At 59.5% G+C, this 27,583-nt stretch overlaps 11 protein-coding genes across 11 annotated transcripts; all 11 read left to right on the top strand.

Annotated features, from left to right (window-relative positions):
* Nucleotides 1–943: 943 nt before the first annotated feature.
* TRAVEDRAFT_46521 (uncharacterized protein) lies at nucleotides 944–1,504 on the top strand (the record flags this gene model as incomplete). The annotated part of the gene is made up of 1 exon (XM_008039155.1): nucleotides 944–1,504. One exon carries the CDS (start codon nucleotides 944–946, stop codon nucleotides 1,502–1,504), a length of 561 nt encoding a protein of 186 aa, XP_008037346.1.
* A 1,158-nt stretch (nucleotides 1,505–2,662) lies between these two features.
* TRAVEDRAFT_46520 (uncharacterized protein) lies at nucleotides 2,663–5,809 on the top strand (the record flags this gene model as incomplete). The annotated part of the gene is made up of 4 exons (XM_008039154.1): nucleotides 2,663–2,821; nucleotides 2,868–3,134; nucleotides 3,190–5,283; nucleotides 5,345–5,809. 4 exons carry the CDS (start codon nucleotides 2,663–2,665, stop codon nucleotides 5,807–5,809), a joined length of 2,985 nt encoding a protein of 994 aa, XP_008037345.1.
* Nucleotides 5,810–6,650: 841 nt separating this feature from the next.
* TRAVEDRAFT_76947 (DNase I-like protein) lies at nucleotides 6,651–7,571 on the top strand (the record flags this gene model as incomplete). The annotated part of the gene is made up of 1 exon (XM_008039484.1): nucleotides 6,651–7,571. A coding segment is annotated over one exon (921 nt), but the record flags the coding sequence as incomplete, so codon positions are not given.
* A 1,134-nt stretch (nucleotides 7,572–8,705) lies between these two features.
* TRAVEDRAFT_83177 (uncharacterized protein) lies at nucleotides 8,706–9,392 on the top strand (the record flags this gene model as incomplete). Its single annotated transcript, XM_008039483.1, has 1 exon — nucleotides 8,706–9,392. A coding segment is annotated over one exon (687 nt), but the record flags the coding sequence as incomplete, so codon positions are not given.
* A 159-nt stretch (nucleotides 9,393–9,551) lies between these two features.
* On the top strand, nucleotides 9,552–10,319 carry TRAVEDRAFT_121991 (RNase H; the record flags this gene model as incomplete). Its single annotated transcript, XM_008039482.1, has 1 exon — nucleotides 9,552–10,319. A coding segment is annotated over one exon (768 nt), but the record flags the coding sequence as incomplete, so codon positions are not given.
* Nucleotides 10,284–11,339, top strand: TRAVEDRAFT_82922 (uncharacterized protein; the record flags this gene model as incomplete). The annotated part of the gene is made up of 1 exon (XM_008039481.1): nucleotides 10,284–11,339. A coding segment is annotated over one exon (1,056 nt), but the record flags the coding sequence as incomplete, so codon positions are not given.
* Nucleotides 11,340–12,180: 841 nt separating this feature from the next.
* Nucleotides 12,181–13,780, top strand: TRAVEDRAFT_64377 (uncharacterized protein; the record flags this gene model as incomplete). Its single annotated transcript, XM_008039480.1, has 3 exons — nucleotides 12,181–13,127; nucleotides 13,154–13,239; nucleotides 13,298–13,780. The coding sequence occupies 3 exons, from the start codon at nucleotides 12,181–12,183 to the stop codon at nucleotides 13,654–13,656; spliced, it is 1,392 nt and encodes a 463-aa protein (XP_008037671.1). The 3' UTR covers nucleotides 13,657–13,780.
* Nucleotides 13,781–15,866: 2,086 nt separating this feature from the next.
* TRAVEDRAFT_147114 (uncharacterized protein) lies at nucleotides 15,867–17,789 on the top strand (the record flags this gene model as incomplete). The annotated part of the gene is made up of 5 exons (XM_008039479.1): nucleotides 15,867–16,125; nucleotides 16,180–16,214; nucleotides 16,416–16,599; nucleotides 16,665–16,762; nucleotides 16,819–17,789. The coding sequence occupies 5 exons, from the start codon at nucleotides 15,867–15,869 to the stop codon at nucleotides 17,455–17,457; spliced, it is 1,215 nt and encodes a 404-aa protein (XP_008037670.1). The 3' UTR covers nucleotides 17,458–17,789.
* A 190-nt stretch (nucleotides 17,790–17,979) lies between these two features.
* TRAVEDRAFT_58150 (macro domain-like protein) lies at nucleotides 17,980–19,269 on the top strand. Its single transcript, XM_008039347.1, has 4 exons — nucleotides 17,980–18,025; nucleotides 18,088–18,121; nucleotides 18,174–18,611; nucleotides 18,676–19,269. Exons 3-4 carry the CDS (start codon nucleotides 18,274–18,276, stop codon nucleotides 19,160–19,162), a joined length of 825 nt encoding a protein of 274 aa, XP_008037538.1. The 5' UTR covers nucleotides 17,980–18,025; nucleotides 18,088–18,121; nucleotides 18,174–18,273; the 3' UTR covers nucleotides 19,163–19,269.
* A 3,929-nt stretch (nucleotides 19,270–23,198) lies between these two features.
* On the top strand, nucleotides 23,199–25,184 carry TRAVEDRAFT_36686 (DNA polymerase alpha subunit B; the record flags this gene model as incomplete). The annotated part of the gene is made up of 8 exons (XM_008039083.1): nucleotides 23,199–23,457; nucleotides 23,520–23,558; nucleotides 23,614–23,702; nucleotides 23,753–24,016; nucleotides 24,074–24,247; nucleotides 24,308–24,529; nucleotides 24,586–24,993; nucleotides 25,047–25,184. 8 exons carry the CDS (start codon nucleotides 23,199–23,201, stop codon nucleotides 25,182–25,184), a joined length of 1,593 nt encoding a protein of 530 aa, XP_008037274.1.
* A 1,142-nt stretch (nucleotides 25,185–26,326) lies between these two features.
* On the top strand, nucleotides 26,327–27,559 carry TRAVEDRAFT_121619 (alpha/beta-hydrolase; the record flags this gene model as incomplete). Its single annotated transcript, XM_008039478.1, has 5 exons — nucleotides 26,327–26,643; nucleotides 26,712–26,922; nucleotides 26,977–27,111; nucleotides 27,163–27,265; nucleotides 27,330–27,559. 5 exons carry the CDS (start codon nucleotides 26,327–26,329, stop codon nucleotides 27,557–27,559), a joined length of 996 nt encoding a protein of 331 aa, XP_008037669.1.
* Nucleotides 27,560–27,583: the final 24 nt, after the last annotated feature.

The raw sequence follows: 27,583 nt of genomic DNA, 5'->3' as shown, positions 1-27,583 counted from the left end.
CCTCGTGTGAGCCTAGGCACTGCCTGGGACACTACGAGGGCCTGTGAGGAAGATTGGGGCAGGTAGATGCCTGACATTACGATATGAACCATGGATGACGCGGCCACTGGCACGTGACCATGCAAGTGATAAGATTAGATAAGACGGACGCGGAACCTCGCAGCGCGCGGCGAGCATGACCCACTGGGCCAAGCGTGACGGGCGCAGAACGGAGGAGCGCGGGCGAAACGACCTGCGCAAATGGAAGAGAGCCCGCTAGACTAAAGGGATAACAGGCCGCCTAGCTGGACTGCTGCGCATGTAACGCCCTTCCACCGGATGGAACGGCGAATAGATGCATGAGTCGTGCAGTGCTGAAGTGACTGAGAATAGAGAGGGCACCTACCGAAATAACACACAATACTTGCAAGTGCTCTGAACAATGAAGCGTGACAATTCAGCCCGCAGACCCAACCTGTGCAGACAAATGCACTAGCACTAGAGCTAGCTGAACACGCAGAATCTGGCGTACTGGCCTACGTGCGTTATTCATCTGTAGCGAATACTGCCTAAATGAAAACCGCCTCTACTGGCTGCCAACGGTACCCAACAGACGCTGATCCAAAAACAATGTAGAAGACCGAAACCAAGGAAATCGTTAACCGGGAATCATGACTAGAATGATGAAGAAACAAAGACCAGGCAAGCAGCGAAGAGCTGGACGCGTGGAATACGCATCTAACTGGAGGACGCAATGAACGTGTAACAGTGCTGAACAGCTCTGGAACCTGTTCCTCCTCCAAAACTTACCTTCTCAACTCCTGAAACGTGCTGACCATAACAAAATTGTAATAGCTGCGGGACGAGAACGACCCGTGCGACTATCCAAGGGAAGCGAACAATGTGAGAGTATAAAACGGTGCACAGCTGGTGACGCCCTAGCTCAACTCTTCCCACCACCACCATGACCCAAGGAAGCATCCCCTTCACTGTCTTTGCCCTGGAACGCAGCCGGCTGCCGGCGCACAGCGCTGGAAGCTACAAAACATCAGAAAACATCCTCTATGATGTCCCAATCGCTCCACGCATCCCTCTCCACATCGGCCTGCTCGTCCGCATCGCCGCAATTCTCCCCGCCCACCCGCAAGCGCTCCCAGCCGCTGGAGAAAGTGGCGGAGGCAGCACCTACTACACCGCAACGGAGACGGAGATCGTGAGGCGAGTTGTGGGGGTCAGAACGATGGAAAGACTCACCACCGAACTGGTCGTGAAGAACGAGAACGCTGCAACCGCCGCAGCGTATGCGTATCTCACAATCCACCATGAAGAGGGGAAGACGGTCCATCTCCCGCTGTGGATAAGAACTGCACGTGCGGTCTTCCGCCGAGGCCTGGCGAACACAAGAGACGTGCCGATCGAGCAGGACGCCGTCGTGCGCTTCCGCCAGAGCCACAACCAGCTGGGCGAGCACACGAACTGCCCTGCAGCGGTAGTACCTACAGCGGAGGAGTGGATGGATGAGTAGGAGAACTGGTGCACGAGATAGAGGGATAGTGGAAGCAAACGGTCGAGCAGATGCAGACGAACGCGTAGCAGCCGCGAATATAACGGGTGCCGCAAGCCAAGACGAGGCCGGCTAAACGCTCCTGTAGACGACCGGCAAAGCGAGATGAGCCGGCTGATGCAGCGGAACAGCCCCGGAAATGGCACTCACCTCTGGACGCGTGCCCGAACGCCGGGAAAACAGCGAAGAAGCCGCGTGATTGCGTGATGCGCCACGCCGCGCGCGCCGCAACGGCGGTGGCACAAATGAGTGGGTGTGAAGGAGGACTGCCCGCATGACCGCAGGCAGAACACGCGCCGGTTCAGAACTAAAAGAACCGAAGGGAACTGCCTAGCGACAGGATCTTGCAAATAAGCAGAAGGGACCCAGCCAATTCCCGAGCAAGTCACGGGACATTGAATTACTGAGCCGCGTACCTGAGCGGAAGCGTCCTGCACACGCGCTTGGAAGCCGACTTGATTGAAACAACGACCTAGCGCTGGACCCAAATAACTGGAATAGAAACAAAGAACGCAGGTAGCGACGAGCTAGCAAACAAATGACGGCTTACACTACGGGGCAAACTAAACCAACAAGTACAGAACCCGCCACAACGGACCCAAACAAAACCAAAGAACATGACGTGGACAGCACGTGGAGATGTAACGTGATGTATCGCCGAGCGCAAACCGGGTGACTTCGGGACCTAGCGGGAGATCCCGGCACCGGCGCACATGAGCCGGAAGAAGCCACCCGAGAGCAAATGAGGCACGTGACTCGGGTAATCCCGGGCCTACGGGAGAAGCCGGAGCACGGGAACTCAGACCGGCAATCTCCGGTGCTGTGTGGGCGACCACTCTGGGAACCTCTGAGCGTCGTGTCCACTGTCCTCGGCACCCTCGACACTGGCGCGCACGGAAAGCTGAGAGAGGCAGCCCCGACACCTCGTCGAGCCCGCTGGGGGCTGGGGTCTGCCCCCCAACCCGACGCCGCAGGCAAGACGCGCCGGCGTGCCCGGAACCAACGACCCTGCGCACAGGGTCAAAACGGCGTGCTCGACTTGCCCCATCCTTGCTCGCTCCCTCTCCCCACTTCGCTGCCCCTCCCCTCGCTCTGCCTGCTGCGTCTACCTCCCCCACGATGGACCTCCCGCCGTACGCGAATGCTCCCGCGGGCAACCCGCCCGATTTTCCAGGCGGAGTGAACATGGCGGACATCATGGGGCCGGACTGGAAGCCTACCGCGGCCCCTGCCTACGGCCAGATGGGCCTGAATGAGAATGGAGAGATACTGGCTGAGGTGTGTTGCTACTAGCAACTGCGCGCTTGTGTGCTAATGTACCCAGGCGAGCGTGGCGCAAGAGCCTGCGACCCCGTCGGACGCGCCGACCCCTGGTGAGGCTGCGGCGCACCAGATGGCGTCGCCGCCGAACCCATTTGCAACACCGGGACGTGACGCGGGCGCGCAGAACCGCTTTAGCTTTGTGATTGGACACTACACGCAGCAAAACGGTGACCAGCAGGCGGCTGAGCCGACCGGAGCTGCCGACGACAAAGATTGGCACGCAAAGCTGACCGAGGAGGACCCTAACCAGACGCCGACGCCCGTTATTGTAAGCACACTGTGCTCCCTATGTACTCATGAGCAGGCGCCCTAATGGCCCACAGCACCTTGACACACAGCGGTCGGAGCTAGCGCCGTACACGGTCAGCGACGGCCAGGCCAAGCCGACCGTTCCGAAGCACGAGGACGCTGAGGAGACAGCCGCGGAGAGAACCCGCAAGCGGCAGCGAGTATCCCCGCCCTCCCATGAACAACCTCGCCAGCAAGCCCGCGCCGTCTCACAGGCCTACACTGCCCCTCCTGCGCGCACCATTCAGCCGCCGCGCCAGCAACCCCAAGCACCGAAAGTCGAGCCGTTGGTCCTCCAGACGGTGCCGGCTCCGCTGATGCACCCGCCCATCCCGTCCTTCTCAGATGACCAGCTCTACCGCCTGGCGCAGTTCATGCACCAAGTCGCAGCGGCGCGCAGCATGCTCCCCGAGCCCCTCGGTGCGGCGGGAGTAGCCGCGCACCCCATGCCGGATGCAATGACTGCGGCGGCTGTGACGTACGGCCACCCGGCCCCCATGGGGAACCCTGAGATGGACCCTGCACGCGACCCTGAAGCGGCCCCTGCGCGCGACCCTGACCCCACTCCCGCCCCTGCCCCGGCACTGGCCGAGGACCCTTTCGGTCAGGGTCGGCGCGACCCTGAGCCCGCCCTCCGCGGAGACCCTCCTCCTGGCTACTACGCTCCCCTGCCCGCGGCTGCTGACCCCGGTGTGAACCACGCGGGGGCGGTGCCGTGTGCTATGGACGTGGACCTCCCCCCTCTGAGTATCGACTGCCTTCCGCTTGCGCCGCCGAATCCATACGGGACCTTCGCGGATGGCTCCCGCTGGCTGGCTGGGGGGCACGGAGATCTCAACCCTGACTTTGACGACGCGCAACGCACGCCCCCGATGGGAAACTTCGTCGACGGGAACGCCCGCGCGAAGGATCTCAACGAATCCAAAATGCTCGAGGTCACGATGGAGCCAGACTACCTCTTTCCCCTGCGCCACCTCCGCGGCCCCTTCGACCTGCAGCGCGGCCTAGATCAAGAAGATGTCAGGGACTGGAACAAGGAGCCCGCTGGCACGCGCCTCGCCATCGAGCCCTTCGCCACGCCGCGCCTGGACTCCGTAGAGAAAGCGCAGGCCCATGGTGCGAAGATCCGCAAACTGCTCCTGCGAATCACGCTCGAGAACGGTTTCTACTTGACGACCCCGCGCGTCCTTGGACCGAATGAGGCCGACGACGCGGGTGTCATCCTCAGCAGCGGCTGGTCGCGCGAGGCGGCTCATGTCCTCCTCACGGGGAACAAGGGTGTGTGGTCGACGCCTATCGGCACGATCCGCGTCTCCGACGTCCTTGTCTCGGTGCCGGACTTCCTCTTTGGCTACGAGTTTGAGAACACCGCTCAGCGCCCCCTTGGTCGAGGGGAGATCGAGGCAGGGCTTCGTCACCCCAAGTTTAGACAGACCTTCCCCAAGCTCCTCGAAGACCTGGGGAGCCCACTAGCCGCGCCTGAGCGCGAGACCTCCCGCCAGAACTTCATCACCGCGGTCCTCCTGACCATCCACGTGGACATTGTCGACTTCGGCCCCCGCGTCAACAGTAGGCCTAACAAGATGATCGCGAACGTCTATTGCTCCCCTCTGACGAAGAGCCCAACCCACTGGGAGTCCTGGCGCCGCCGGATGGCGGAGGTTCCATTCAGCACGCCCAATCACGGTGCGGCCAAAGTCCGTCGCGAGACGAGGTGCACGGGATGCTCGGGGGCGGACCACCCGCCGCATCTCTGCCCCTTCATTCGCGTGCCTGGTTGGCACCACAAGGAGCCTCTGCGCAACGACAACGCCGCACCCGCGCCCACCGCGGCGCCCGCGAGTGCCCCCGCATCGCAGATGCCCCCGCAGCCTGAGGCGGGCAGTGCGCCGGTGGTGCCCCGTGCCTCCCTCATGGACTCCATCCATGCTCCGGCAACCGTCAACCAGCCGCGCGCCCAAACGCAACACCTGCCGACTGCCGCGCCCCAGACCATGCACACCAGCACGCACGCCGCCACCCTGCCTGCGCCCCCCGTGCCCGCGGCGGTGACCGAGGCCCCCTCCGTGCCTGGCCCGGTGCCCAGCTGTCCCTGCACCGCCGGCGGGCACCCTGGCGCCCCCGACCGCGTATGTCCCCGCCGCTGTTCCGCCTCCGCCGGCTGCACCGACTTTGGCCCAACCACCGCAGGCGGCCGCAGCCCAAACCGCCCCGCCGCCCACTGGCCCCGCTGCGACGCGAGGCGATGGCGGAGGACGCCCGCCGCGTGAGGAAGGACGGCGCCACGCTGACACACGCCGTCCTGAGGACGCGCGGCGCGTGGAGGACGCGCGCCCGTACGAAGGCGGCGCTGGACGAACGCAGCGCTGGGAGCATGAGGGCGCGGCGCGTTATTTCCCCGCCCCGCTATACGACCCAAGCATGCCGCAGGCGGGCGGAGGGATGTACCCCCAGATGGCGTACGCGCCCCAGCCCTTCCCGTACCCCTTCATGCCAGCGCCGTACTTCCCGCCGCACGCCATGCACCCGCCCCCCTACGGATACCAGCCGCAGGGCGAGAACTACCACGGCGCCCAAGACGGGCAGGGCCGCGGCCGCGGCGGAGGGGGACGAGGAAGGAGGGGCGGACCGTACAGAGGCCACAACGGGCCTTGATCGCCACTGACTTGCACGAATGTATCTCGAATATCTTGGCCTGAAACTGCTCATGTAATTACGCCCACCTGTTGAATGTGAACTGACCTTCTTGCGACTACCCTCTCCCCCTCAAGCTCGTGACCCCGCACTGCCGCCTGACCAACGGCGCGCGGCCTCCCTCTAACTATGCCTGCGCACGATCTCTCCCTTCCGTGCCGGGCTCCGCGGTCCATCCCGGCCCAAATATACTGGCCGCGGCGCAGGAAAGCTGGGATGACAAAAAACGGAGACCTATTCAGGTCGTGGCGAGCCGTGCTGAGAAGCTCAAGCCGGAGGGTGAACTTGTTGCGGAAGGAGACAAGCAAACCCCGAGCGCATAGCCAACCGAGTGAGCCGGGATATGCTCTCTTACTGTCTGCTATGGCTGTTGCAGATGGGACACTAAGCAGCCCCAAACCACCCCAATTCACATAACACACCCCAACGGATATCGACGCTGGCAACTGGATCCTCGCTTGGGGCCCCCGGAGGGCCTGTGCGCTCGCCTGCCAACCCCAGACCTGATGATGGGGCCCCCGAGTATGGCGGCGGCACTGCGGGGAGGAGACGTACGGATCCTATGAGGCCCTCTGCATGCAATGGGGGTGCGAGGACAGCAAGCTGCCCCCGGAGCGGAGAGGACCCCCCTGCAGTGAATGGACGAGCGGAAGACGGCCAGAGAACGAGACAGAATGGCGATGGGGAAAGACGTAGACCGCGCACAAAAGCGAGACTGACGATAGCCTCCCTGAACATAAAAGGATATGGGATAGAGAACCGAACGGAAGGCTCGAGCAAGTGGCTGCTTGTGAACCAGCTTGTTAGAGACCAGAAGCTCGCGATACTTGCACTGCAAGAAACGCATCTGGATAATGAGAGAGCCGCGACCTTGAACTCCATCTTTGAAAGGAACATGCTTGTCCTGCACTCGCCGGACCCAGACAACGCTACGGGTGGGAGAGGCATTGCCTTTGCTATCAACAAACACTTCTTCAAAGAGACTGCCCCGTCTGTGCGTTGTATTGTACCTGGCCGTGCGGCGCTGCTGATAATCAAGTGGTCAGAGGACCGAGAACTGAGACTGCTTAACATCTACGCACCGAATGACCCCGCGGCAAACGCGGCCTTTTGGCGAACCCTCCGAGACGCGAACCTTGGGCGCGTCGACCTCATGCTGGGAGACTGCAATGTTGTTGAGGACCGCGCTGACCGGCTGCCGCAGCGTGAAGACCCGGACCTGCCGCGTGAAGCCCTGCGTGAGCTCTGCGAAAAACACCACCTCCTGGACGGGTGGAGAACGGCCAGACCCATGGAGAAGGGGTACACTTTCCTCCAAGAGCACACGGGTGTGCAATCAAGACTGGACCGCATATACGTGCGGCACCAGATGGCGCGGGATTGCTCGGACTGGGACATGAGAGAACCTGGCATTCCGACAGACCACCGGCTAGTAACGGTTGCGATTGAGAACTACAAGGCACCCTTTATTGGGAAAGGCCGCTGGGTCATGCCGCCGCACCTCCTGAATGACGACGTAATGAAGAAGACGATGAAGGAACTTGCGGCAGCCCTCATAAGCAGGCTGGACTCGATCCGCGCAAGGACGCCGACGGAGAATGCGCAGGTGGCGTATCTGAGCTTCAAGAAAGATCTAATTCAGGCTGCGCGGGCGAGGGCCAAAGCTAAAGTGCCTAAGATACAGCGCCGCATCGACGCAATCAAGGAAGACCTCGGCAAGCTCCTTGAGAATGGCGATACAACAAGCCCGTTAACGGACGAGAGAACACGTGCGGAGAGGGCTGCATTTCTCCAAAACGAGCTAACGAAGCTTGAGCAGAAGAGGTTTGGGTGGAAACGAAAGGAAGTCGCTGCCCGCCACTGGGCTCTCAGCGAAACAATGTCTAAGTACTGGATGAGAGGCAATACGACGCCGGAGGTGACTGAAGTCATGTATACCATGCTTCAACCCGGGACGTCGCCCCCCACGTATACGAACCATACAAAAACAATGGCCCAAATAGCGCGTACCTTCTATGATGGCCTACAGGATGACGACCCATTAGGAGAAGACGAGGACCACGCTGCATACATTGATAAGGCGCTGGTGGACACGGATGTCCGTCTCTCGCCCGAAGACAAGGCGGAGCTGGCCAAACGATTGATGACTGAGGATGTCGAGCTCGCGATCAGTGATGCTGCGACAGGGAAGGCAGCTGGGCTTGATGGCCTCCCGACTGAAGTGTGGAAGACGTACCAGCGCTGGTACGAGAGCGATGTGAAGAGAGGTGCGCCTGCGGTGAATATGACCCGGGCGCTGGCCGTTGTCTTCAACGACATCGAGTGATATGGTATTGCGCCTGCATCTGACTTCGCACATGGATGGATCTGCCCGGTGTATAAGCTGAAGAAAGATAAGCGCGAAATAACAAACTATCGCCCTATTACCCTGCTAAACTCTGACTACAAAATCATGACGAAAGTGTTGGCCATGAAGCTCGCGGAAGTGGCTCCCCGGATTGTCCATGAGGACCAGGCAGGCTTCATCCCCGGGAGGCGCATATTTGACCACATCAAGCTGTCACAACTGATCATTGAGTATGCGGAGGCAGAAGAAGTTAATGGGGCTATAGTGGCCCTTGATCAGGAGAAAGCATACGATAAGATTGATCACACGTACCTTTGGAGGGTCCTGCGGCATATGAACTTTCCGGAGACGTTCATCCGCACCCTACAGCACCTGTACGCGCGCGCGGAGAGCTGTGTCATTGTCAACGGGGTTAAAAGTGAGCTTTTCCGAATATGGCGCGGCGTCCGCCAGGGAGACCCGATCTCGTGTCTCATCTTCAACATCGCGATTGAACCGCTGGCATGCGCGCTGCGTAAATCTGCCCTGCGGGGGATAAAGATCCCGGGTGAGGCGGAACGGCTGGTTGCTAAACTGTTCGCGGACGATACGACGGTCTACCTGAGTGGCGATGACGACTACAGCTGTGTACAGGATCTAGCTGCGACATGGTGTAGAGTGTCAAGGGCGAGATTCAATGAGGAGAAGACTGAGATCTTACCGATTGGAGCTGAATCGTACCGTAACACTGTGTGCCTGACGCGCAAGCTGAGCCCACTCGCCCCCCCAATCCCTGACTCCGCGCACATAGTCCGCGACGGGGAGGCCATCAGATCTCTCGGGGCGTGGATAGGCAACGGGATTGATGTGGCCGCGCCCTGGGCGCCCGTATTGTCTACAATCACCACGAACCTGGCAAAGTGGGGACGGGGCAAACCTACCCTGAACGGCCGCAAACTGGCCATTGGAATTGAGGTGGCGGGGCGAACCCAGTTCCGTGCCACGGTACAAGCAATGCCAGCGAGTGTTGAGCAACGCTTGACGAGGATTGTATCCGACTTCCTATGGAACGGGGACGCCCACCCGCGCGTGGCGCGTGAACAAACGTACCTGCCGATTGCAGAGGGGGGCCTTAAGCTCCTTGACATCAAGGCATGGAATGAAGCGATTGCGCTCATGTGGCTCAAGACCTACCTTGCTGTTGGATTGAAGAGACCGCCCTGGACCAAGGTTGCGGATGCCCTGTTCGCGCGTGCAATTGCGGCTGAGTCCAAAGCGGTGGAGCTGCCTGCGAGAATAAACACGTTCCTGCAGACGTGGAATGTGAGCACCAGAGCGAAGGCGGGCCTCCCGAGCTGTCTGAGAATGATGGTCATGATGGCGAAGAAGTACGGTGTCAAGTGCGAGATCCGTAACCCTACCCAGGCACTGCGGGAGAGCCTCCCGATTTGGTACCATGTCGGGAGAGCTGATGTACGAGGAATGGAGAACTCTACGGGGTGCCGCTGCCTTCGAGACAACCACCAAGTCCGCACGGTCGGCCAATGCCGGCGAGTGGCTGGGCGCTTATCTGATGCTGAGTCAGCGCACGTGGCAAGGGCGACTTGTGATTGCGCTGATTGCGTGCATGACCGCACTCTTCTTGCCTGTACCAACCCACATCGCTGCGCAGTAGCTGCTGCTCGAATCCTGGGCCGCCTAGGAGCGAAATGGAACCCGGACCGACCTGCGAACATGGACGGCTTGTCGCTCACGAAGAACAGAAAGCGCGGAAATGTCTCAGCGCGCATCGACAACGACCGTATCCTCTTCGATCCGACGCTGTCCACCTGCCTCCCGATTGCTGAATCCTTCCGTATCTTTGTCCCGAGCGCATCCCGTGACGAACGCCCTGCCCTCCGGCTGAGGTGCCCCTATCAGGTGCCTGGCGAGGACGTCGAAGTCTTTATGGACGGCTCGGCCCATGGTAATGGATCTGCCACCACACGCGCTGGCTCGGGGGTCTGGTTTGGCGACAATGACGCCCGCAATGAAGGCGTCAGGGTCCCGCTGGATGAGCAGACGAATCAAGTTGCTGAGATCTACGCTGTGACCGTGGCGCACCGCAAGGTGCCCCCATTTGTGCCCCTGCACGTCGTAAGTGATTCCAAGTATGTTGTGGACGGGCTGACTAGGCACCTAGTGGCCTGGGAGCGGAGGGGGTGGATTGGCGTTGCCAACTCCGCCCTCCTGATGGAGACCGTGGCGCTCCTCCGCACGCGCAGCGCCCCGACCACGTTCCGCTGGGTCAAGGGCCACGCGAGGCTGCATGGCAACGAAGAAGCGGACCGCCTGGCGGGCGACGGCGCAAACCTGCCGCCTCCTGTGAGGCCGCTCTTCCTCCCAGCACCGGATCGGTACGCTGTGCGGGGCGCGTCCCTCCTTTATCTCACACAGCGGCTCGCTTACCGAGGTATCCAGATGTGGAATAGCAAGCCGGTGAGGCGAGCGACGATGAGTAACGTCCTTGCAGTGCAATCGGCGGCTGAAAGCCTAACTGGTGAGTGTCCAAACGTGGCTGCGATCTGGACACTCTTGCGAAGGGATCCGATAGCGAAGAAGGTCCGGGATTTTCTATGGAAAGTCCTCCACGGGGGCCAGCGCGTGGGTAAGTATTGGAGTCACATCCCGGGCTACGAGGACCGGGCCACCTGTGCCTGTTGCGGTGCCCTAGACACGATGGAGCACATCCTCTGCAAGTGTAGTGCAGTGGGCCAGCGTGTGGCGTGGGCGCTGACCCGTGGAGCTCTCAAACGGAAAGGAATTGACCTCCCAGATGTTACCCTGGGCATCGCCCTTGGGGGGCATGCCCTAGTGCTGACTGATAGTGAAAGGAAGCCTCTGTGTGGCGCGACGCGTCTTGCACGACTTCTTATCTCTGAAACGGCCCATCTTATTTGGGTGCTGCGCTGCGAGCGTGTCATCGGTGAACGCCCGCCCCTGCAGAGGGGGGCGGAAGAGGACTATGTCGAGAACCGATGGATGAAAGCTGTCGCGGGCCGCCTCGCGATGGACTGTGCGCTCACCCGTGTCCGCCTCGCTACAGGCAGCGCCCTCAAGCCGGCTGTGGTTGAGGCCACCTGGACCGGCCTGCTACTAAATGAAGGGGCCCTTGCCCCGGACTGGACACGACTCCCGGGGGTTTTAGTGGGTAAGCCGCTGCGTCTGTATGACGGCGAGAATGGTTGAGCCGCTAACCTGCGCCGCGTACGGATGCATGCAGTCCCACACTGGGGTACCATGTACCTGCGTGCATAAGGCATTTCCTCCGTACGGCTTGCGACCCTGGCACAGGGGACTCGTCCCCGCCGCCATGCAATTGTCACGAAAGGCGTTAAACGCCGCACGTGGCAAGCACCGTTAAAAAAAAAAAAAAAAAAAAAAAAAAGGCTTCCGGCGTTGCATGCTTCCAAACCTAATAACCGATCTGCCGCATTGCCATGCCCGTGCGACATCATCGTTCAAAACTTCCGTCGCCAGGCAGGGTGTGTGAGGAGGACGCAAGGCAGAAGCTCCAACACACCCTTGCGATGCATAGATCCGTGCGTGATTCATGATTTGTGCCTTCCCTCCGCAGCGTATACGGGTTTCTTACGTTCTGCCCTGTTCTGTTGCACAGCGTCGGAGGGTTCAGCCTTCCAGCAGCCCTCAATACGCCCAACATGGCAAGGTTGTCGCTGGCCCCGCGCGCTCCGTTCTCACAGCAAACTCACGTTGTCAGGATTCAGGGTTTCGGCAGAACCGCTATTTTCCCCAGACCCTCTTATTGTACTAGCGATCGTAGAGATGTGGCATCGCATTCGCGGCGGTGTGAACTTAATGTAGGATGCATAAAAGCGACTGGGCCTGAAAACATACCCCAGAAACGTAAAGTCCGAAGGAATCTCGTGGTGAGTGCTGCATTTGTGTGTAGCAGTCTGCGCTGAGGCAGACTTTGAAGTCCGCGACTAGCAGCGTGTACCCCGCGATGCCTCTGACGATCTCCGAAATTGGGATCGTGCCCTCCGTCGAACGGTTCGTCAGCACGAACGACCTCCTCCATCACATCCGCGCCCTCGGCCTGCTTATTGTCCTGACCTTATGCGTCTCCATATCCGCCTATATCCTCGCCCTCCACTACGGCCGCCCTACGCAATTCTCCTCCTTCGAGCCCCGCGTGGGCTTCCAGGCCGACTCGGGCGGGCGCGACTCGATGGACATCATCTCCGCGTGCGCCTCCACGCTCATCACCTGCGTCTACAGCTCCGTGCACTTCGACGTCCCGCGCTCGTTCGCGCACCGCCTCTCCCTCCGCCAGAAGCTCGTCGCGCGCGACTACTGGCTCGAGCTCTGGGTGAAGGTCACCTTCTGGCTGCTCGGCGTCTTCTCCCCAGAGATGCTCGTCCTCCACGCGTTCTTCGAGTACATGATCGCGCGGCGTGACGTCGCGTGGATGCGCGAGCACGGGCACGCCGACTGGACGGTCGCCCTTGCGTTCGCCGCGGACATGGGCGCCCTCATTCCCGACGGGGCGAAGGAAGGCGAGCGGCCCCCGCACTCCGGCTTCGCGCTGCACGAGGCGCTGCTGCGTCACCACGAGCCGGGGGCGCTCGACTGCCGTGCCCTTGAGCACGAGCTCGCGGACCACACCAAGGCGGACACGCTCTTCAAGTTACTCACCACGCTGCAGATCGCCCGGTTCTTCGCAGGTACTGTTGCACGTTGGGCGGTGCACCTCCCGATCGCACCGCTCGAGACGATCACTTGCGCATACGTCGCGTGTACGCTCGTGTACTACGGGTTCTGGCTCCAGAAGCCGTACAACGTGAACGAACGGATCATCGTGCGTGTGCGCCTGACGCTTCCGCGCACACGGAGGCTCGCGCCTAGCCAAGTGCTCACCGGCCAGGACCCGCAGCCAGCGGCCACAGTGGGGTACGCCCCTTTCGCGCGTTCTGGAGGAAATTTTGTGTGCCCTTTTTGGAGCCGCCAATGACGGAGACAGACCGCTTGCACGGAAGTGAGCGCATGTGGCAGAGCAGTCCCTGTAAGCACCCGTTTATCCCTCTGCTCTAGCGTCACCCATTCACCCATCCGCGGTACAGATATGACGCAGGGCTCGCTGGTCGCCGCAGCGGCGAGCGTCGTCGTTGGGCTCGCGCACCTCGCGTGCTGGGACGTCGAGTTCCCCAACAGCAACGGGCAGGTGCTCTGGCGGTACTGCAGCGTGCTGCTGTTCGCACTGCCCGTCGCGGTGTTCGTGATCATCCTCGGGGCCGCGATCATCGACCGGCAGCGGGTGACGGAGGTGATGAACGTCATGGCGCTGTCGATGATCGTCGTGTACTGCATGGCGCGCGTCGTGCTGCTCATCCTGCTCGGGCACTCGTTCCAGAGCCTGCCGAAGGGCGTGTACGACACGCACAGCGTGCCGTGGCTGTCGTTCATCCCGTTCATTCATTAGGGGTGCTCGTTTTGCGGAAGACCAGCCAGTGATGTTGAGAATGGAGAACGTATGATTTCTGTGGACGTACTATTTTCTGCTAGTTCTCAGTAGGTTCGAGCGGACCCGAGCTAAGTAATATAAGATTGATTGTCCTGTCCGTCATCGATCCGTCCAGGGTGTAGAGCGTACGAACGCTCCGATCTCGGTGAGTGTAAAATTCAAAGTGACATATCCCACTGCGAAATATATGCTCTGAACATGCGTGCCACAAGTGTTACTATTATAGTGTACGGCACGGCGGGAGGCGAGGTGAGATCTGCTCGGATCCATGGACCCGTTCTACGACTTCCAGCAATTGTTCCTCACGGTCAATCCCACGGCCTTCTCCTTCGACGAGGTCCCGGACGGCTGAGCCCACCATGTCATCCTCCCCCCTCCTCTCCTCCCTTTACTGCCCTATACCTATGCTTATGCCCCTCCCATCCACACACTCCATTCGTCACAAACACCACGCGTCATGATTCTCACCATAGAGGCGGCGCTGCCGCAGTAGACTCGATATATGTTCACGGGGGTCATTAGAAAACCTCGTATCAATCCTACAGTAGACGGCTGTACAAGCACTACATGTAAATGATAACCTAGATATTAAAAAAGATGCGTCGAAATCAGATCCGCCCGTCCCCAGCGCGCATCTTCCTGCTGTATTCCCGAGAACAAGCAATGCATGACGGCGGCATGACGATAAACAGTAACGCATGGCGTTGCAGGTCCACGACAGGTACCACGTCGCTGCCATGAACGGTCTCATCGCCACAGCTACGCTGTGTAACTGCGCCTGGCGGCCCTGACCCGGGGATCACACAAACTCGTGTACCTGATCGAACGTCGTACCCGTCCACGGTCGACCGTGCACAGATTGATGCCTCTATGCATATGCATACTTACACCCAGCATATTGCAAGTGTCAATACGTACGTATGTAAACAGCGTTATGGTCTTTGGACGAGTCGGCGGCAGGACACCGCAGTCTTCCGAAGACCCATGACCAGCGCGGACGCATCCACAACCAGCGCGCGGCCGCCCTCGAGGGCCGAGGCAAGTTGCGGCTCGCGCTCAGAACTCACTCACGCGTCGAGGCCAGGAACGCACCCCGCCCCAGCGATCGACACGCGAAGCGAACCTTCTACGACTGTGCCGGCGGACAGGTTACAGGCGATCGCAGTAGTCATGCATATGCACCCACGGCTTCTGAAGCTGTCGGTTGCTGAGCAGCATGAGCTCGTCTGTTGCTCTCGCCTCCTGAGGCCTATCCTTGGTGGGCGCACGGCAAGTGCTGTGCCCCCGCACGCGCCGGCGTGGCGATAAGCTCGGAGCCCCTCGTCATGCGCGGGCGAAGCGCGGGAGGATGGGGTATATACTTGACCATCAATCAGTTCCGAATCCAGCGGGCGGAGTTCACGCCATAGCTTCGGCGATGGTAGTGCGGAAGATAGGGGGTGTTGGAGGACTCACGCGGTCAGAGAGAGGGAAGAGAGGCTACGATGACGGTAGTCAAAGTGAGAAGGCGACGAGCAACTTGTGCAGACGTGCAGTTGCGGGCATATGCTGGTCTATCGCACCGCCGCGATGCCTTCTCTGCGACCATCGAACGCGAGACGATGCCGGTTGGTCGTCGACACTGTTAGCGATTTGCAGGGTCGAATATAGGACAAAGTCGCGAAGAGGGAACACAGCCCGGGGGTGCTGTCAAGGAAAGTGCGAGCGTAAATGGGCCGAGGGGCGGTGCGTGGGCAAAGTGGGCTAGGTTGGGCGGCGCAGAATGCCGGAACGATGTCAGATCGAAGCTTATGTGTCCGGCCGACGTCGACAACGCCACGGCGGCGGAAGTGAGCACAGAGCGCAGTCTACGATCCCCGTCGCAGCGCGGACGAGCGGTGATGGAGGTGGTGCGGAGGAGGTCGGCTCAGCAGCGTCGGATGTGGGTGCGCCGGCGTGCCTGTCGCTGTGGAGAGCGGGGACGGGCGTCTGTGCGGGCGGGCGGGAAGATGATCGAAGCTGTGATTGGACGCTTGATGATCAGGCGCCCATTAGCGCCCAGGAGAGTATACTTGCCCGCTGCGTCTCTGATCGTCTCACCGCCCACGGCGAGCTATCTTCTCTCCCTCCCCCTCTCCTTCGCTGCGTCCCCCTCCCCGCGTCCCCTCCGTCTCAGGCAGACCGCGGCCATGTCCAACTCAACAGGAAACTCTACGGACTCGGACTCCGTCCCCGACCTCTCTCAGATCCTCCCGCCCTACCTCAACCTCCCCCCGCATCTCTCCGCCCACAAGTACTTCTTCGTCTGCACTCTTACCGTGGCCGCATGGGACACCCTCGTCCTCTCCCCCCGCACCTGGCGTCTCCTCCGCACCCGCGAATGGCCTCCTCTCAAGATCTTGTTCCACTTCCTCCGTGTCTTCATGCCGCTGGAGTTTACCGTCGTCGGTATGTAACCTACTTATCAGGTCTCACCCCTCTTCTCACGTATCCCGTATCCAGGCGTCGCCTTCTTCGACACTAAGTGGTCGCAAGCAGTGAGTCTTCCTTCTCCACTGTCGGATGGCCAGCCCCGGCCGTGTTCTGGTATTGCGCGCCAATGGGTCTGTGCGGACGCCGCGGCCCCCGGTCCCTTCGGAGGATGGCAACTTCATAAACCTTGGGACGGCCTCGTGTCGAGCCTTCTCCGGCTGCATCATTCTCCGCGTTATTCGATCCAGTGCTAACCCAGTCCACAGCAATGCTCGCACTTCTTCCTGTTCGAGCCCATCTGCACTGCTATCCTCCTCGCCGCCTGCTCGCTCGTTCACGTCATCCGTGTCAACGCCATCTATGAGAAGAGCCGCAACGTCCTCTTTGGAATGGGTGGCCTCCTTGCCTTCCAGGTGGTAGTTACCGCCATCTGCTGTGGCTTCTTCCGCTGTAAGCACTGGTTTTCCTTCTTGACATAAACTACGATCAACTGACTGATATATCTGTTTTCCTAGCTACCCCTCTGCTCGAAGGTCAAGGATGCATTGCCGAGCCCAAGTCCAACTGGGTCGGTATCTACTGGTTGTCGGCGACGCTCACGTACACAGCTTCGGTGCGTGCTTCTTTTGATACTCCCATCTGTCAAGCGCACTAACACAGCTACCACAGTTCGCGCTTGCCGTCCAACGCTCCCTGCGCTCGCTCGACATCAAGCCGCTCTCCTACTGGAAGCTCATGCTCCGCGACGGGCTCAACCTGTACGGCGCGATCTGGGCCGTGAACATGGTCAACATGCTCTTCTGGTTCATCATCAAGCCCACCGGCCCCGAGGACCCCGTGCGCACGATCGTGACGAGCATGGCCGCCGTGCTCACCGCGTCCATGACGATGCGCATCATCCTCTCCGTCCGCGGCTCGCTCGTCTCCGGCGGCTCCTTCGCCGTCTCCTCCGGCTCCGCCCCGTCGCGCTCCGGCAACACCACGCACGTCCTCTCCTCTGCACGCGCGGGCGCGGGCACCGCCCCGAGCGCGAACCCCGTCCTCAGCCTCGCGCGCCCCGGCGCGGACCAGCCCGCGACGTACGCCGTGCCGCTCGGCGCGGCCGACAAGGGCGGCGCGGACTGGGACGGGAAGAGCTCCGTCGGCGGGCGCGACCAGAAGGAGGGCGACATCTTCCCGACCGAGGTGGACTCCCCGATCGCGGTTGATGTCGTTCCGGGCGTGAACCGTCCATCTACCGGTGGCGACGGCGTGCGCGTCACGGTCGAGAGCGAGACCGACTTCACGTACGTCAAGGAGAAGAACTGAGCGCTGCGTCTCCGTTCGTTCCGGGGGGAAGGTAAAATGCAGGGGCGCTGAGGTGGTATACGGTTCCCGGTTTGCGTCGCTCTATCTATTCCCTTGCCGTGTGCTGAAGTTATGCGCTATACGTATTGTCTGCAGTGCTGTTTCGCCCGTTATTCTTGGCTCGTCCCCGCTCGTTCTCCCCGCCTTACCCTAACAGCGCGCAGAGCCCCGAGGCTGCTGCTTCCTCACGCGTTGTTGCCTCCTTCCATACCTCTCACGTTCGTTGCTATGATCTGTCTGTGCTTGTAGTGTAATATATACCCGGTCGTTGGAGGAACGGTCGGATTTTACCCGTGTGGGATGTGTGTGCTGAAGTTAGAGTGGAAGAATTATATGGAGATTGGTACAGTACTAGCCCGGGCGGTTGCCACAGCAGGCGTACAGGGATCCTCGGGCCCGGCCAGGCCCATATTGCTAGTGACTATGGCCGGGCTACGGCGGTATGACCGTCGTCTTGCTTGCTTTGTTCCCACCAGCATCTACATCGAACACATCGCGCTAGCTGACAAGATAGCAAAATAGCACCATAGCAAGTCGTAACACTAACTACCCAGAGCATCGTCTCGCTGAGGCTTTCCACTAAATGCACAGCATTCGTCTCCTGTAGTTTGCTCATCCCGCTAAAGTAGGTGTTGACCCTCTGAGTAGATCAAGATATTCATCATCCTCCTGCACAGGCAGTTGTGCACACTGGCCACTCTGAGATCTCCAGCATCGATTCCCACTCGCCGCCTCCTCCGCCTCAACACGCGTCACCGCCTCGCTAAGCACCGGACAATGTCTGCCGCCCCGTCCGCCGCATCCACCATCGACCCGCGCGACCAGCTCCCGACCTCCCGCCCGCCCCGCCCGCTCCCCGACCCGGACCCCTCCGTCATCCCCGCCTTCGTGCTCATCGCGCCACCCCCACGCACGCACCCGCGCACCAAGGTCACCGCGCCCTCGCTCTGCGCGGCGTGGCGCGACGCGTTGGCGGCGGATGACGTCCCCGCAGAGGTCGCCGCGCGCTTCACGGTGAAGGAGGCGAAGCTGGACCCCGCGGCGCTCGCGGAGGAGTTTGGGGAGTGCGCGTGTGTGGTGTCGCCCGCGAACGCGTTTGGGATCATGGATGGCGGGTACGTCTCTCCCTCTCCCATATCCCCTACGACTGATTCCGTGCTAATGGCCATGCCTGCGCAGGTACGATATGGCGCTGTCCGTAGCGTTCACGGTCGAGCGCGACATCTGGGCGCTCACGAACGTCGTGCAGGACGCGCTGCGCACACAGTACCGGGGCTACCTCCCCCCAGGCGCATGCGAGCTCGTCCCACTCACGCCCGCCCTCACCGCATCAAACCCGCTCGGGTGCACGGTGCTCGCGGTCGTGCCGACGATGCGCACCCCCGAGGACGTGTCCTGGCACGTCGACCTCGTGTACGACTGCATGTGGAACCTCCTCAGCGCGCTCTGGCGGTGGAATAACGGGGACCGGCCGGAGGGCGCGGCGAGGGTGGAAAGGGTGCTCATGACGGGGCTGGGGACAGGGAATGGGGGGATCACGTATGAGCGGTGTGCGAGGCAGATGGCGCTCGCGGCGGTGAACTTTGCGAGGGGGTGGGGGGAGCGGCCGCGCTGGGACGATGTGGAGCCGAGGGCGAAGGAGATGGATGCTACGCGGAGGGTGTAAAGGGGGCAGGGCGTGGTCGCGGCGGTATTGAGTATGGTGTTTTATAATACGGTGTCTGTCTGCCAAACATATTGAAGACTGCGGGCGCATCGCGAGCTACGTTTGTTCACCGACCATGTTTATGACCCATTTAAGTTCTTCCGCGTGGATCAGCTGTACTGTAGAGGTTGACCCTCCACAACCACAGAACAGTTACCCAACACGTATCAGACCGCTCCAACGCTGCATAAGGCGTGATCGCGAAGAGGTTGAACCAGCTGGTAGTTGAACGAGAGCAACGGGAATCCGGAGGACCTCGACGAGACTGGGTTAGCCTCCATCACGTGCACGGCGCGTCGCGCGTCGGCGTCAATGTTGGTGGCGCACGCCCGCCACAGCCGCGCCGTTGTGGCGTCGACCAACCTCGCCTTGACCAACGATGCGGCTTGATCACTGTAGGTCGAGGAGTGCGAATGCGCGCGAAATGCGAGGACATAGAGACGAAGATACGCCACATTGCACCGGAGGATGGTGCGCCGTCGGCGGAGGGCGTCCTCAGATCCGGCGCGCGGGCGGTCAGCCTCCATCTTCGGCGGGGATGTTCGTGAGGCTGGCCATCGCCACTGGCGGGGCTAGAAGCAGAGAACAATAGGCTGTGATAAGGCGCGGACTTTATCACAATGGCGGCTCACCGGAAACTCGCGGCGGAGTGCGAACTGCGGGGGACAGGTATATAATCCCAGCCGCAGGCCCCATGTTCGATTCGCCCCTTGTCCTCTCCCATGTCGCTGTGTCCAATCCCCTCCCAGTCTCACACTCCCGCATGCGAGGGGCCTCCGCACCGCTATCCCGCCCGTACGCCCTCGCTCGCCCGGCACGCCATTGGGCGCCTCGTCCACCAATGCCTCGCCACACCGGCCGACGAGCCGAAGACCGTCCACGACGACGGCGTCGCCGTGCAAGCGGGCTGGGACATCGTCGAGTCAATGGTCCGCCCTTCGTACGCACGTATTTCGCTCGTCACGGCCGTTCGCCACACCTTCGGTCGCGACGCCACATCTTACCCGAGATCCCCGGTCAACCAAAGGCCTCCCCCTACTACCCGGCGCGGTGCACTCCTCCTCTTCCATGTTGGATGACCACATCCTTCGGACGGCAGCCCGCCGAAGCTCGTCTTGTCCTTGTACGTGGTACCACCAGGCTTCATCGTGCTGATCAAGCATATGGGCACTGTGGCGGCAGAGGCTATCCCGTTCGAACAGGAGCAGATATCAACAAACATGAGGATAAACCCAAGCAAGAGGATAACGGAGGTCGTCTTACCGTTGTTCAAAATTCATAAAATAGCGCATGGTGGCGCGACGCGCGGGGTCCATGGGCTGTAGCTCCCGTGCTGCCGGTGGGCTGCTACTCCAGTACCGTCCGAGGGTTATGACTTCCGTACCGTCAGCGGGCTATTGCTCCAGCACAGTCGGCAAGCTATAACTCCAGTACCGTCAGTGAGCAAGGGCACTAATGCAGTCAGTGGGCTATGGTCCCCGTACCGTCAATGCTCGGCCATTGGAAATTGGACACACCACCGTGAAATTCCGAAGGATCCGATCGCAAGAGAATCACCGAATCATAGACGAAGAGGATTATAGGACGAAGACTAGCGCCACACGAAGTGCACCGACGGTTGCAGCACACCCACACCGTGACACGGACGACTCCCTGGGAGTGAATAAACACGGGAAAAAACATGATATCAGAATTCAAAACAAACAAACCCACACTTGGTGCACAACAACGGGCCCTCTCGTTTGAAAGTTGAGGTGTACATATGTACGGCAAGGCTGATAATCATGGGACCCGGTGAGCAGGCAGCTTCGATACCAAAGCAGTACCTGCCGCAAATCCTGGATGTGGTCTTCAAAATGCGGAACAATCGCGCAAGAACGGGAAAAACCAACATCGAGGATTGAAGAATATCGGAGTGTTCAAGCACTTTCTCCATGGTGGCCTATTGAAGCGGGCTACTAAAACGTAGAGCTGCTAAGCCTCAATTGACCGTGGAAACGAAGAAATTTACCCGGCCAAACGCAATCTACGTGGTTTTCGATAGGGACAGAGATATATGTCCTTCGACTATGACGCAATGCGAGTCCGGCTCCAAATGGACGAACTGTGCGCACCGCGGTGACGGGACCAAACGCGCTGATAAAGGACCCGGGCAACTGCACCAGAGGTCCGGCCATTTTGAGCGTTTTTAGGCGCCGAAAGTATTACTTGCGGGGTGCTCGCAAATAAGGGCAGTCCCTTCTATAAGTACGCAGAATAGCTACTTAGCGGCCGTAGCAACTTACAAATCAATGCACATCCCGCCACGATGTGTTTTGGTAGAGATATGGTCGATGCAAGAATTTTCTCGTCGACAAAGGACCCCTCAAAAATGCAAGTTCGGATAAACCTCGGCGTTTAAATTGTGCTTCATAGAGCCAACGTATGAGCATGATTGTGGCACCAAAATGTCGTTTGAGCTCAGCACTACCGACCACTACACTCACGAGGCCTACGAATGAGATTGGAGAGGGCTATGAGCCCAACAAGTTTGCATTTTTGGAAATAGGCGCTGGGGCCGGACCTCTAGTGCAGTTGCCCGGGTCCTGCTGATAACCTGGGACATGATTCCGGTCACGCCTCCGACACTCACACCAATGCAAAAAAATGTGGCATGAGATCATAAACTGAAGGGATAGTTAGTATTCGGAAGACAGTGTAGAATAAGCAGGCACTGCGTACCACGTTACTGCCTCATCCCAGACTGCCAGACGGCAACTCGATAGCATGATAGCGTGATTATTGCCGACCCTGAAATATTCTTGGGTGAGCACAGAATCACCTATACAATACATACCCGAGTGCTGTAAAAAGTAACATAAATGCGACTCGGGCGAATTGAGCCGCGTCAGCAGGCGTGAGTGAGAAAGTGTAGAAGCGGCCCTAACACGCGAGTACACAGTACATGAAACGAGCGAAGATCGAGCCAAGGGCACCATAATGCAAAAACCCCCCTCGGGAGTCAACGCATGCGGAGGTACTGTAACTTCCCGACCAATCCGGCGGAGGGTTTGGGGTGTGACCGCCCGGATACGAAGCGGCGTTGCCCAAAAAGCGGCGCGACCGGTGGTGACCGTGACCATCCGGTACGAAAAGCGGCGCGCGGCCCCGCAGGGCCGCCAAAAATGCCATTTAGGGGCGTGACCGGCGCCGGACCACAGGCGAAAGCGGCGGAGGCCGCTGTGACGCGAGACAGACCCCCAAATGCGGGGCGGCGGGGGTCGTTGTGACCTGTGACCCGCCGCTTTGGTCGGGAAGTTACAGTAGTAGGAGCTAGCACATCTGGAAATATTGGCGAGTGAGTCTATGTGTGAAGTCCGAGAAACCCTTCGGTAGGTTTGAGAGAAAGAGCGAGGGCGAGCGGCGCTAGCGTTCGCCGAGAGCAAGTACGAGTTTGATATACTATCATACTAAGTCGGTACTAGGAAGTTGGTAAGATGGTACTAAGGGACGACTAAGGCGTACTAAGTCGGTACTAAGCTTTCTAAGGAGCGTGTGAATAAATTAGAGCTTACCGCCCGCAACTAATACCCGGTAAGCGCCGGCGCGTGCGTCACACGAATGTTACAGTGTGACTGCACGCGCCCGTAACGCGACGCGATCGCGACGATGGCTGAAGCAGCCTTCCTCTCGCTCCCACCTCCGTGTCTCTTGTTCCTCCATCTCACCTGTGCACCATGGCCGGAGAACTCTCTGTCATCGAATCCGAGCTCAAATCACACTTTGGGGACGATCTCGACCAGTCTCTCCTCGCAGAATGTACGTTTCCCTCTTCCTCTCCCCATTTCGCGAACATACTTTTTACCTTCTGAGCGCATGCTGTCTTGCCTGCGTAGGTGTAAAAGTATGCCAACTATACAACGTGTCTGGAGAGAGGTTCTTCTACAAGCACGAGGCCTTAATTTTGAACCAGCCGCCACACCCGTTCTCGCTCAAGGACATTCAAGAAGTTAAGGCCATGATCAAACGCGACCTCGACAGGGAGAACCTCACCAAACGATTTGCGAAAGGAAAATTAGGGGGTCCGCAGTCGCGTAACTTCGCCAAAGGGGGTGGGTTGGGCGGAGGTTTGCCGGGAACTCCTGTGAAGCCGGTGCGTAGGCAGGACGGGTTCGACCTGCCGCGATTTCAGGAGAGCAAGTTCTCGGTTGCGGGCCCCAGCAGGGTCAACTATGTTGGTCCTCCGATGGATGAGAGTGCGCGGAAGAAGCGGACGTGTAAGTGTCCTTGTCGTCTCGTTAGCCACATGATGAGAGCGCCTTATGCTGAACGTTCGCAGACCGTTACATGTACGAGAAAGTCTCGGAGCGCAGTGAAGGTGAGTAATATCGCACCCTGAAGTCGTATAGCATGACCTCAGCGAATGATATCAGTTCTCGACGATCGTATTGACCATTTCGGCGAACTCGTGAAGGCGTACTACGACGTCGAAGAGCTCGGAGATCCCTCTGCAGTCACGGAGGTATGTTAATTAACCTACACTGCGCGGACATGTCACCAACGTTCATGCAGGAGGAAGTGACCGTTGTGGGCCGTATCGTACACGACGCGGAGTCCTCATCCGGGAGCGTCAAGCTCAACGAAGCCTCCCTCGTGCTTGAATCATCACGCATGATGGGCTCTGGGGCACGCGTGCCCCTCCGCTTCGATGCGGACGTGAAAGTGCGCCGTGGCGTACGCAATGGTGGCGGACAAGGCATGTTCCCTGGGGCGATCGTCGCCTTGAAGGGTAAGAATGGTGGCGGAGGCTCGTTTTATGTCACAGAGATTCTCTCGGTAAGCTGAGGATCCACCGAGCTTACTAAATGATTCACCACCCCCCTGGATGCGTAGTTGCCACCTCTGGACCCTTCCTCTGGAGTTCAAGTGAAATCTGAGACGGCCGAAACACATTTCTCAATGTTCATCGCATGCGGGCCTTTCACACCCGAAGCCGACCTGGCGTATCGGCCACTCCAGAACCTCGTTTCCAAACTCAAAGAGGCCAAACCTGCAGTCGTCTTGCTTGTACGTCCCGTGTGACCCTTACCCATTCTTCCTCGAACCCTGACCCCTCTCTACGCACAGACAGGCCCATTCATAGACGCGACACACCCAGCCATCAAGGTCGGGGACGTCGATGCAACACCGCGCGAAATGTTTCAAGCGGAACTAGTGAACCGTCTGCGCGAGTTCCTCGACGCGTCACCCGGGAGCACCATCCTGCTCGTCCCAAGCACGCGCGACATCCTCAGCGACCACGCGGTGTTCCCGCAATGCGAACTCCCCCGCGCGCTATGTAACGATGCGGTAAGTCATCTCGCTATTGGCTACGAGTCAATTTACTGATCCCGGAGTGTATACAGCGTATCCGCTTGCTACCAAACCCCGCGCGTTTCACGCTGAACGGCGTGCACGTCGCCGCAAGCAGCATCGACGTGCTTTTCCATCTGCGCAAGGAGGAGTTCTTCAAGCGCGCAGCGGAGGTAGACCCGCAGTCGCAGTCTCCAGCATCCTCGCCCGAAGGCCCCGACGCAATGGCGAACCTGTGCAGGCACATCCTGCAGCAGCGCAGCTTCTACCCGATATTCCCAGTGCCGCTCGACCTCGCGCACGACGTGAACCTCGACGTGACGCACTCAGACATGATGTACCTCTGTCCGCAGGAGGATGAGAGCGAGGAGGACGACGTAGATGCGCAGGATGACCCAGCCCGCGCGCGCTGTGCCCCGGACGTGCTCGTCGTGCCGAGTCGATTGAAGCATTTCTCCAAGGTGGGTGGTGGCGCGACGTTGGCGACGGGGTGCTGATGTATGCATACGCGCAGGTTGTGGACAACACGGTGGCGGTGAACCCGTCGTTCCTCACAAAGGCGACGTATGCGGTGCTCGAGTATGCGGGGCATGGTGCTCCTGGACCTGCGAAGGACAGGATCAAGGTCGAGATCCAAAGGCTGGAGGCGTGATCAAACGGGAAGCGTTTTCTTGTTCATTGTGTCGTTGTGGGGTGAGTGACTGCATTCCGTCGATGTATGTGTGTACTGATCTGCGGGTTACAGTGCTAGTGGTAAATATAATCTTGTGATATCGCTGAAGGAGCGCCCCTGGTAGCTGTATGTTCTCTCCTCGAAGACAAGACGTTATTCTGCAGAAGGGTCGTGGCCATTGCACTACACCGCCTCCACCGTGATATCCCCGAGAGGATTAAGCCATTTCTGGGTAACAATGACATATTGCCGGTCAAAATAGTATAGTCCTGCGTGGTCCGCGTACGCCACGGGTACTCGGTTATCCTATTCGTTAGACGTCATTCTGTGAGCCCATTAAAGATCCGAGGCATAGGAGAGCACTCACGAGTCTTCGTCTATGCAGATATCGTACCCGCGACAGTGCCGTGAGTCCGGACAAGCTCATGCCGTGGTTTATCCTTTGGACGTGGCTTGGCGCCATTGTAGCCCACGAACTGCAGCGTGGACGCGTCAGTACCACGTGCGAAGCCTCACCTTTTACCACGCGTCCACCGCGTCGAACTCGTAGACCTTCACCTTGTCGCGGTGCACAGTGGCGGTGACGACCGCGGCCTGCGTCCCGGCCCCGTGCGCGTTCGAGCGCTCCTTCGCAAACGCGACCGCCGTCTCGTGCGGCGTTGTCAGGTAGAACGCGGGGTTGCGGCCAATCGCCCAAGGGCTGCAGACGTGAGTCTAGGTTCATAGTGCAGTCCTGTGACCAGAGCGTTGTCCCGGAACGTTGGATCGTACTTCTTGAAGCACTCGGAAGTGTCAATCAATCTACTCATAGCACAATTCGTGGGCGTCATGGGACGTCATTAGCTGTTCGACGCCGTTGGGAAGGATGCGATGAAGGGCGCCATCGACGTAACTCACCCCGCGCAGTTCGAGAAGGTGTCTCGTTTACTCATACATACGGCACTAGCTGAACCCAGAACGCATCCGGTGAGTAGAGGATTCGCACGTGGTGCATCACAGCTATGTTTAGTGACCGATGCACTGCGACTCACCATATAAGCACTTGAATGTCTCCTTCCAATGGCACTCATCCTCACTCACACTCACTCGTACGCCCAGTCCACTCGGCCAAATCTGCAAAGATGGACCCGGCATTTTACAAGGACTTCAAAGTCTCTCGAGGACTTACTTACCATTACTTCTACTCCCCGGCGGCGGCGGGGTACCCAACCCTCCTCTTCGTGCACGGCTTTCCTACCAGCTCGTTAGAGTGGCACAGGCAGGTGGAGTACTTCAGCCCCAAGGGCTATGGTATCCTTGCAGCAGACAACATCGGCGCCGGCGGGACGTCCAAGCCAGAAGACCCAGAATTTTTCCGCCTCGCCCTGATCGCGCGGGACTTTGTCGACCTGCTTGACGCCGAGGGCCTCAACAAAGTTGTCGGGATAGGACACGACTGGTGACGTTCTCTGCCAATTTCTAGCAAGCACATTGACACTAATACGTACCTGCCGATTCCGCGAACAGGGGTTCCATCATCTTGTCGCGCATGGCGAACCTGTTCGACGAGCGTTTCCACGCGTATGCCTGGAACGCCGTAGGGTACTGGCCTCCGCAGCCGTCTCCGATGGACATCGACGCCCTCATCGAACAATTGAAGGAGCAGACCGGGGACCCGCGGTACGGCTACTGGAAGTTCTTCAATTTGGACGACGCACATGTGGTCTGTGACCAGAACGTAAGCGCACCTTGTTGCGTTCCTCGTCCTGCTATCAACAGGTCTCGCATACAGATCGACTCGTTCCTGCAACTTGTCTACCCTGAGCCCCCTGAGCTGTGGTTAGAATGGCTCACCCCGGTGGGGAAGTGCCAGCAGTGGGTAGAGGAGAATCGCACCACTGGAATTCCTTCTTGGTTAACACAGGATGTGAGTGTCATCTCACCGGAGACGACGAGTGTCTCTTGACATCTTGGATAGGAATATCATACCCTGCGGGAGATTGCTGCCAAAAGCGGTATCAAGTCGTCGCTCAATTTCTACAAAGCGGTGGTCAGAAACCTGAACGTCCCAGACGACGAGAGTGCGCAGCCATTTCTGACCGTCATGTCGCCGATTCGTGCTGACGTCTACCGGGCCTCGTTTAGAGATCCCCCAGGAGGCCTGGAGGATCAGCAAACCAGCGCTGTGCATCCTTGCGCTTCGCGACGCTGCGGGCACGCCTCTGATACAGAGGCCGCTTATAGATAAGTACCTCCCGCACGCGAAGGTGGTTGAGCTGAACGTCGGCCACCGGGTACAATTCGAGGCGACCGAGCAGTTGAACATGGAGTTGGGGAGCTGGATCGAAGGGCTCGGTCTGCGAAGCTCTGCCTAAGGAGGATATGTGACGTGGCCTATG

Source organism: Trametes versicolor (genome assembly GCF_000271585.1).
Source record: "Trametes versicolor FP-101664 SS1 unplaced genomic scaffold TRAVEscaffold_5, whole genome shotgun sequence".
In the NCBI taxonomy this organism is placed as follows: domain Eukaryota; kingdom Fungi; phylum Basidiomycota; class Agaricomycetes; order Polyporales; family Polyporaceae; genus Trametes; species Trametes versicolor.
This window is presented reverse-complemented; position numbering and strand designations above follow the sequence as displayed.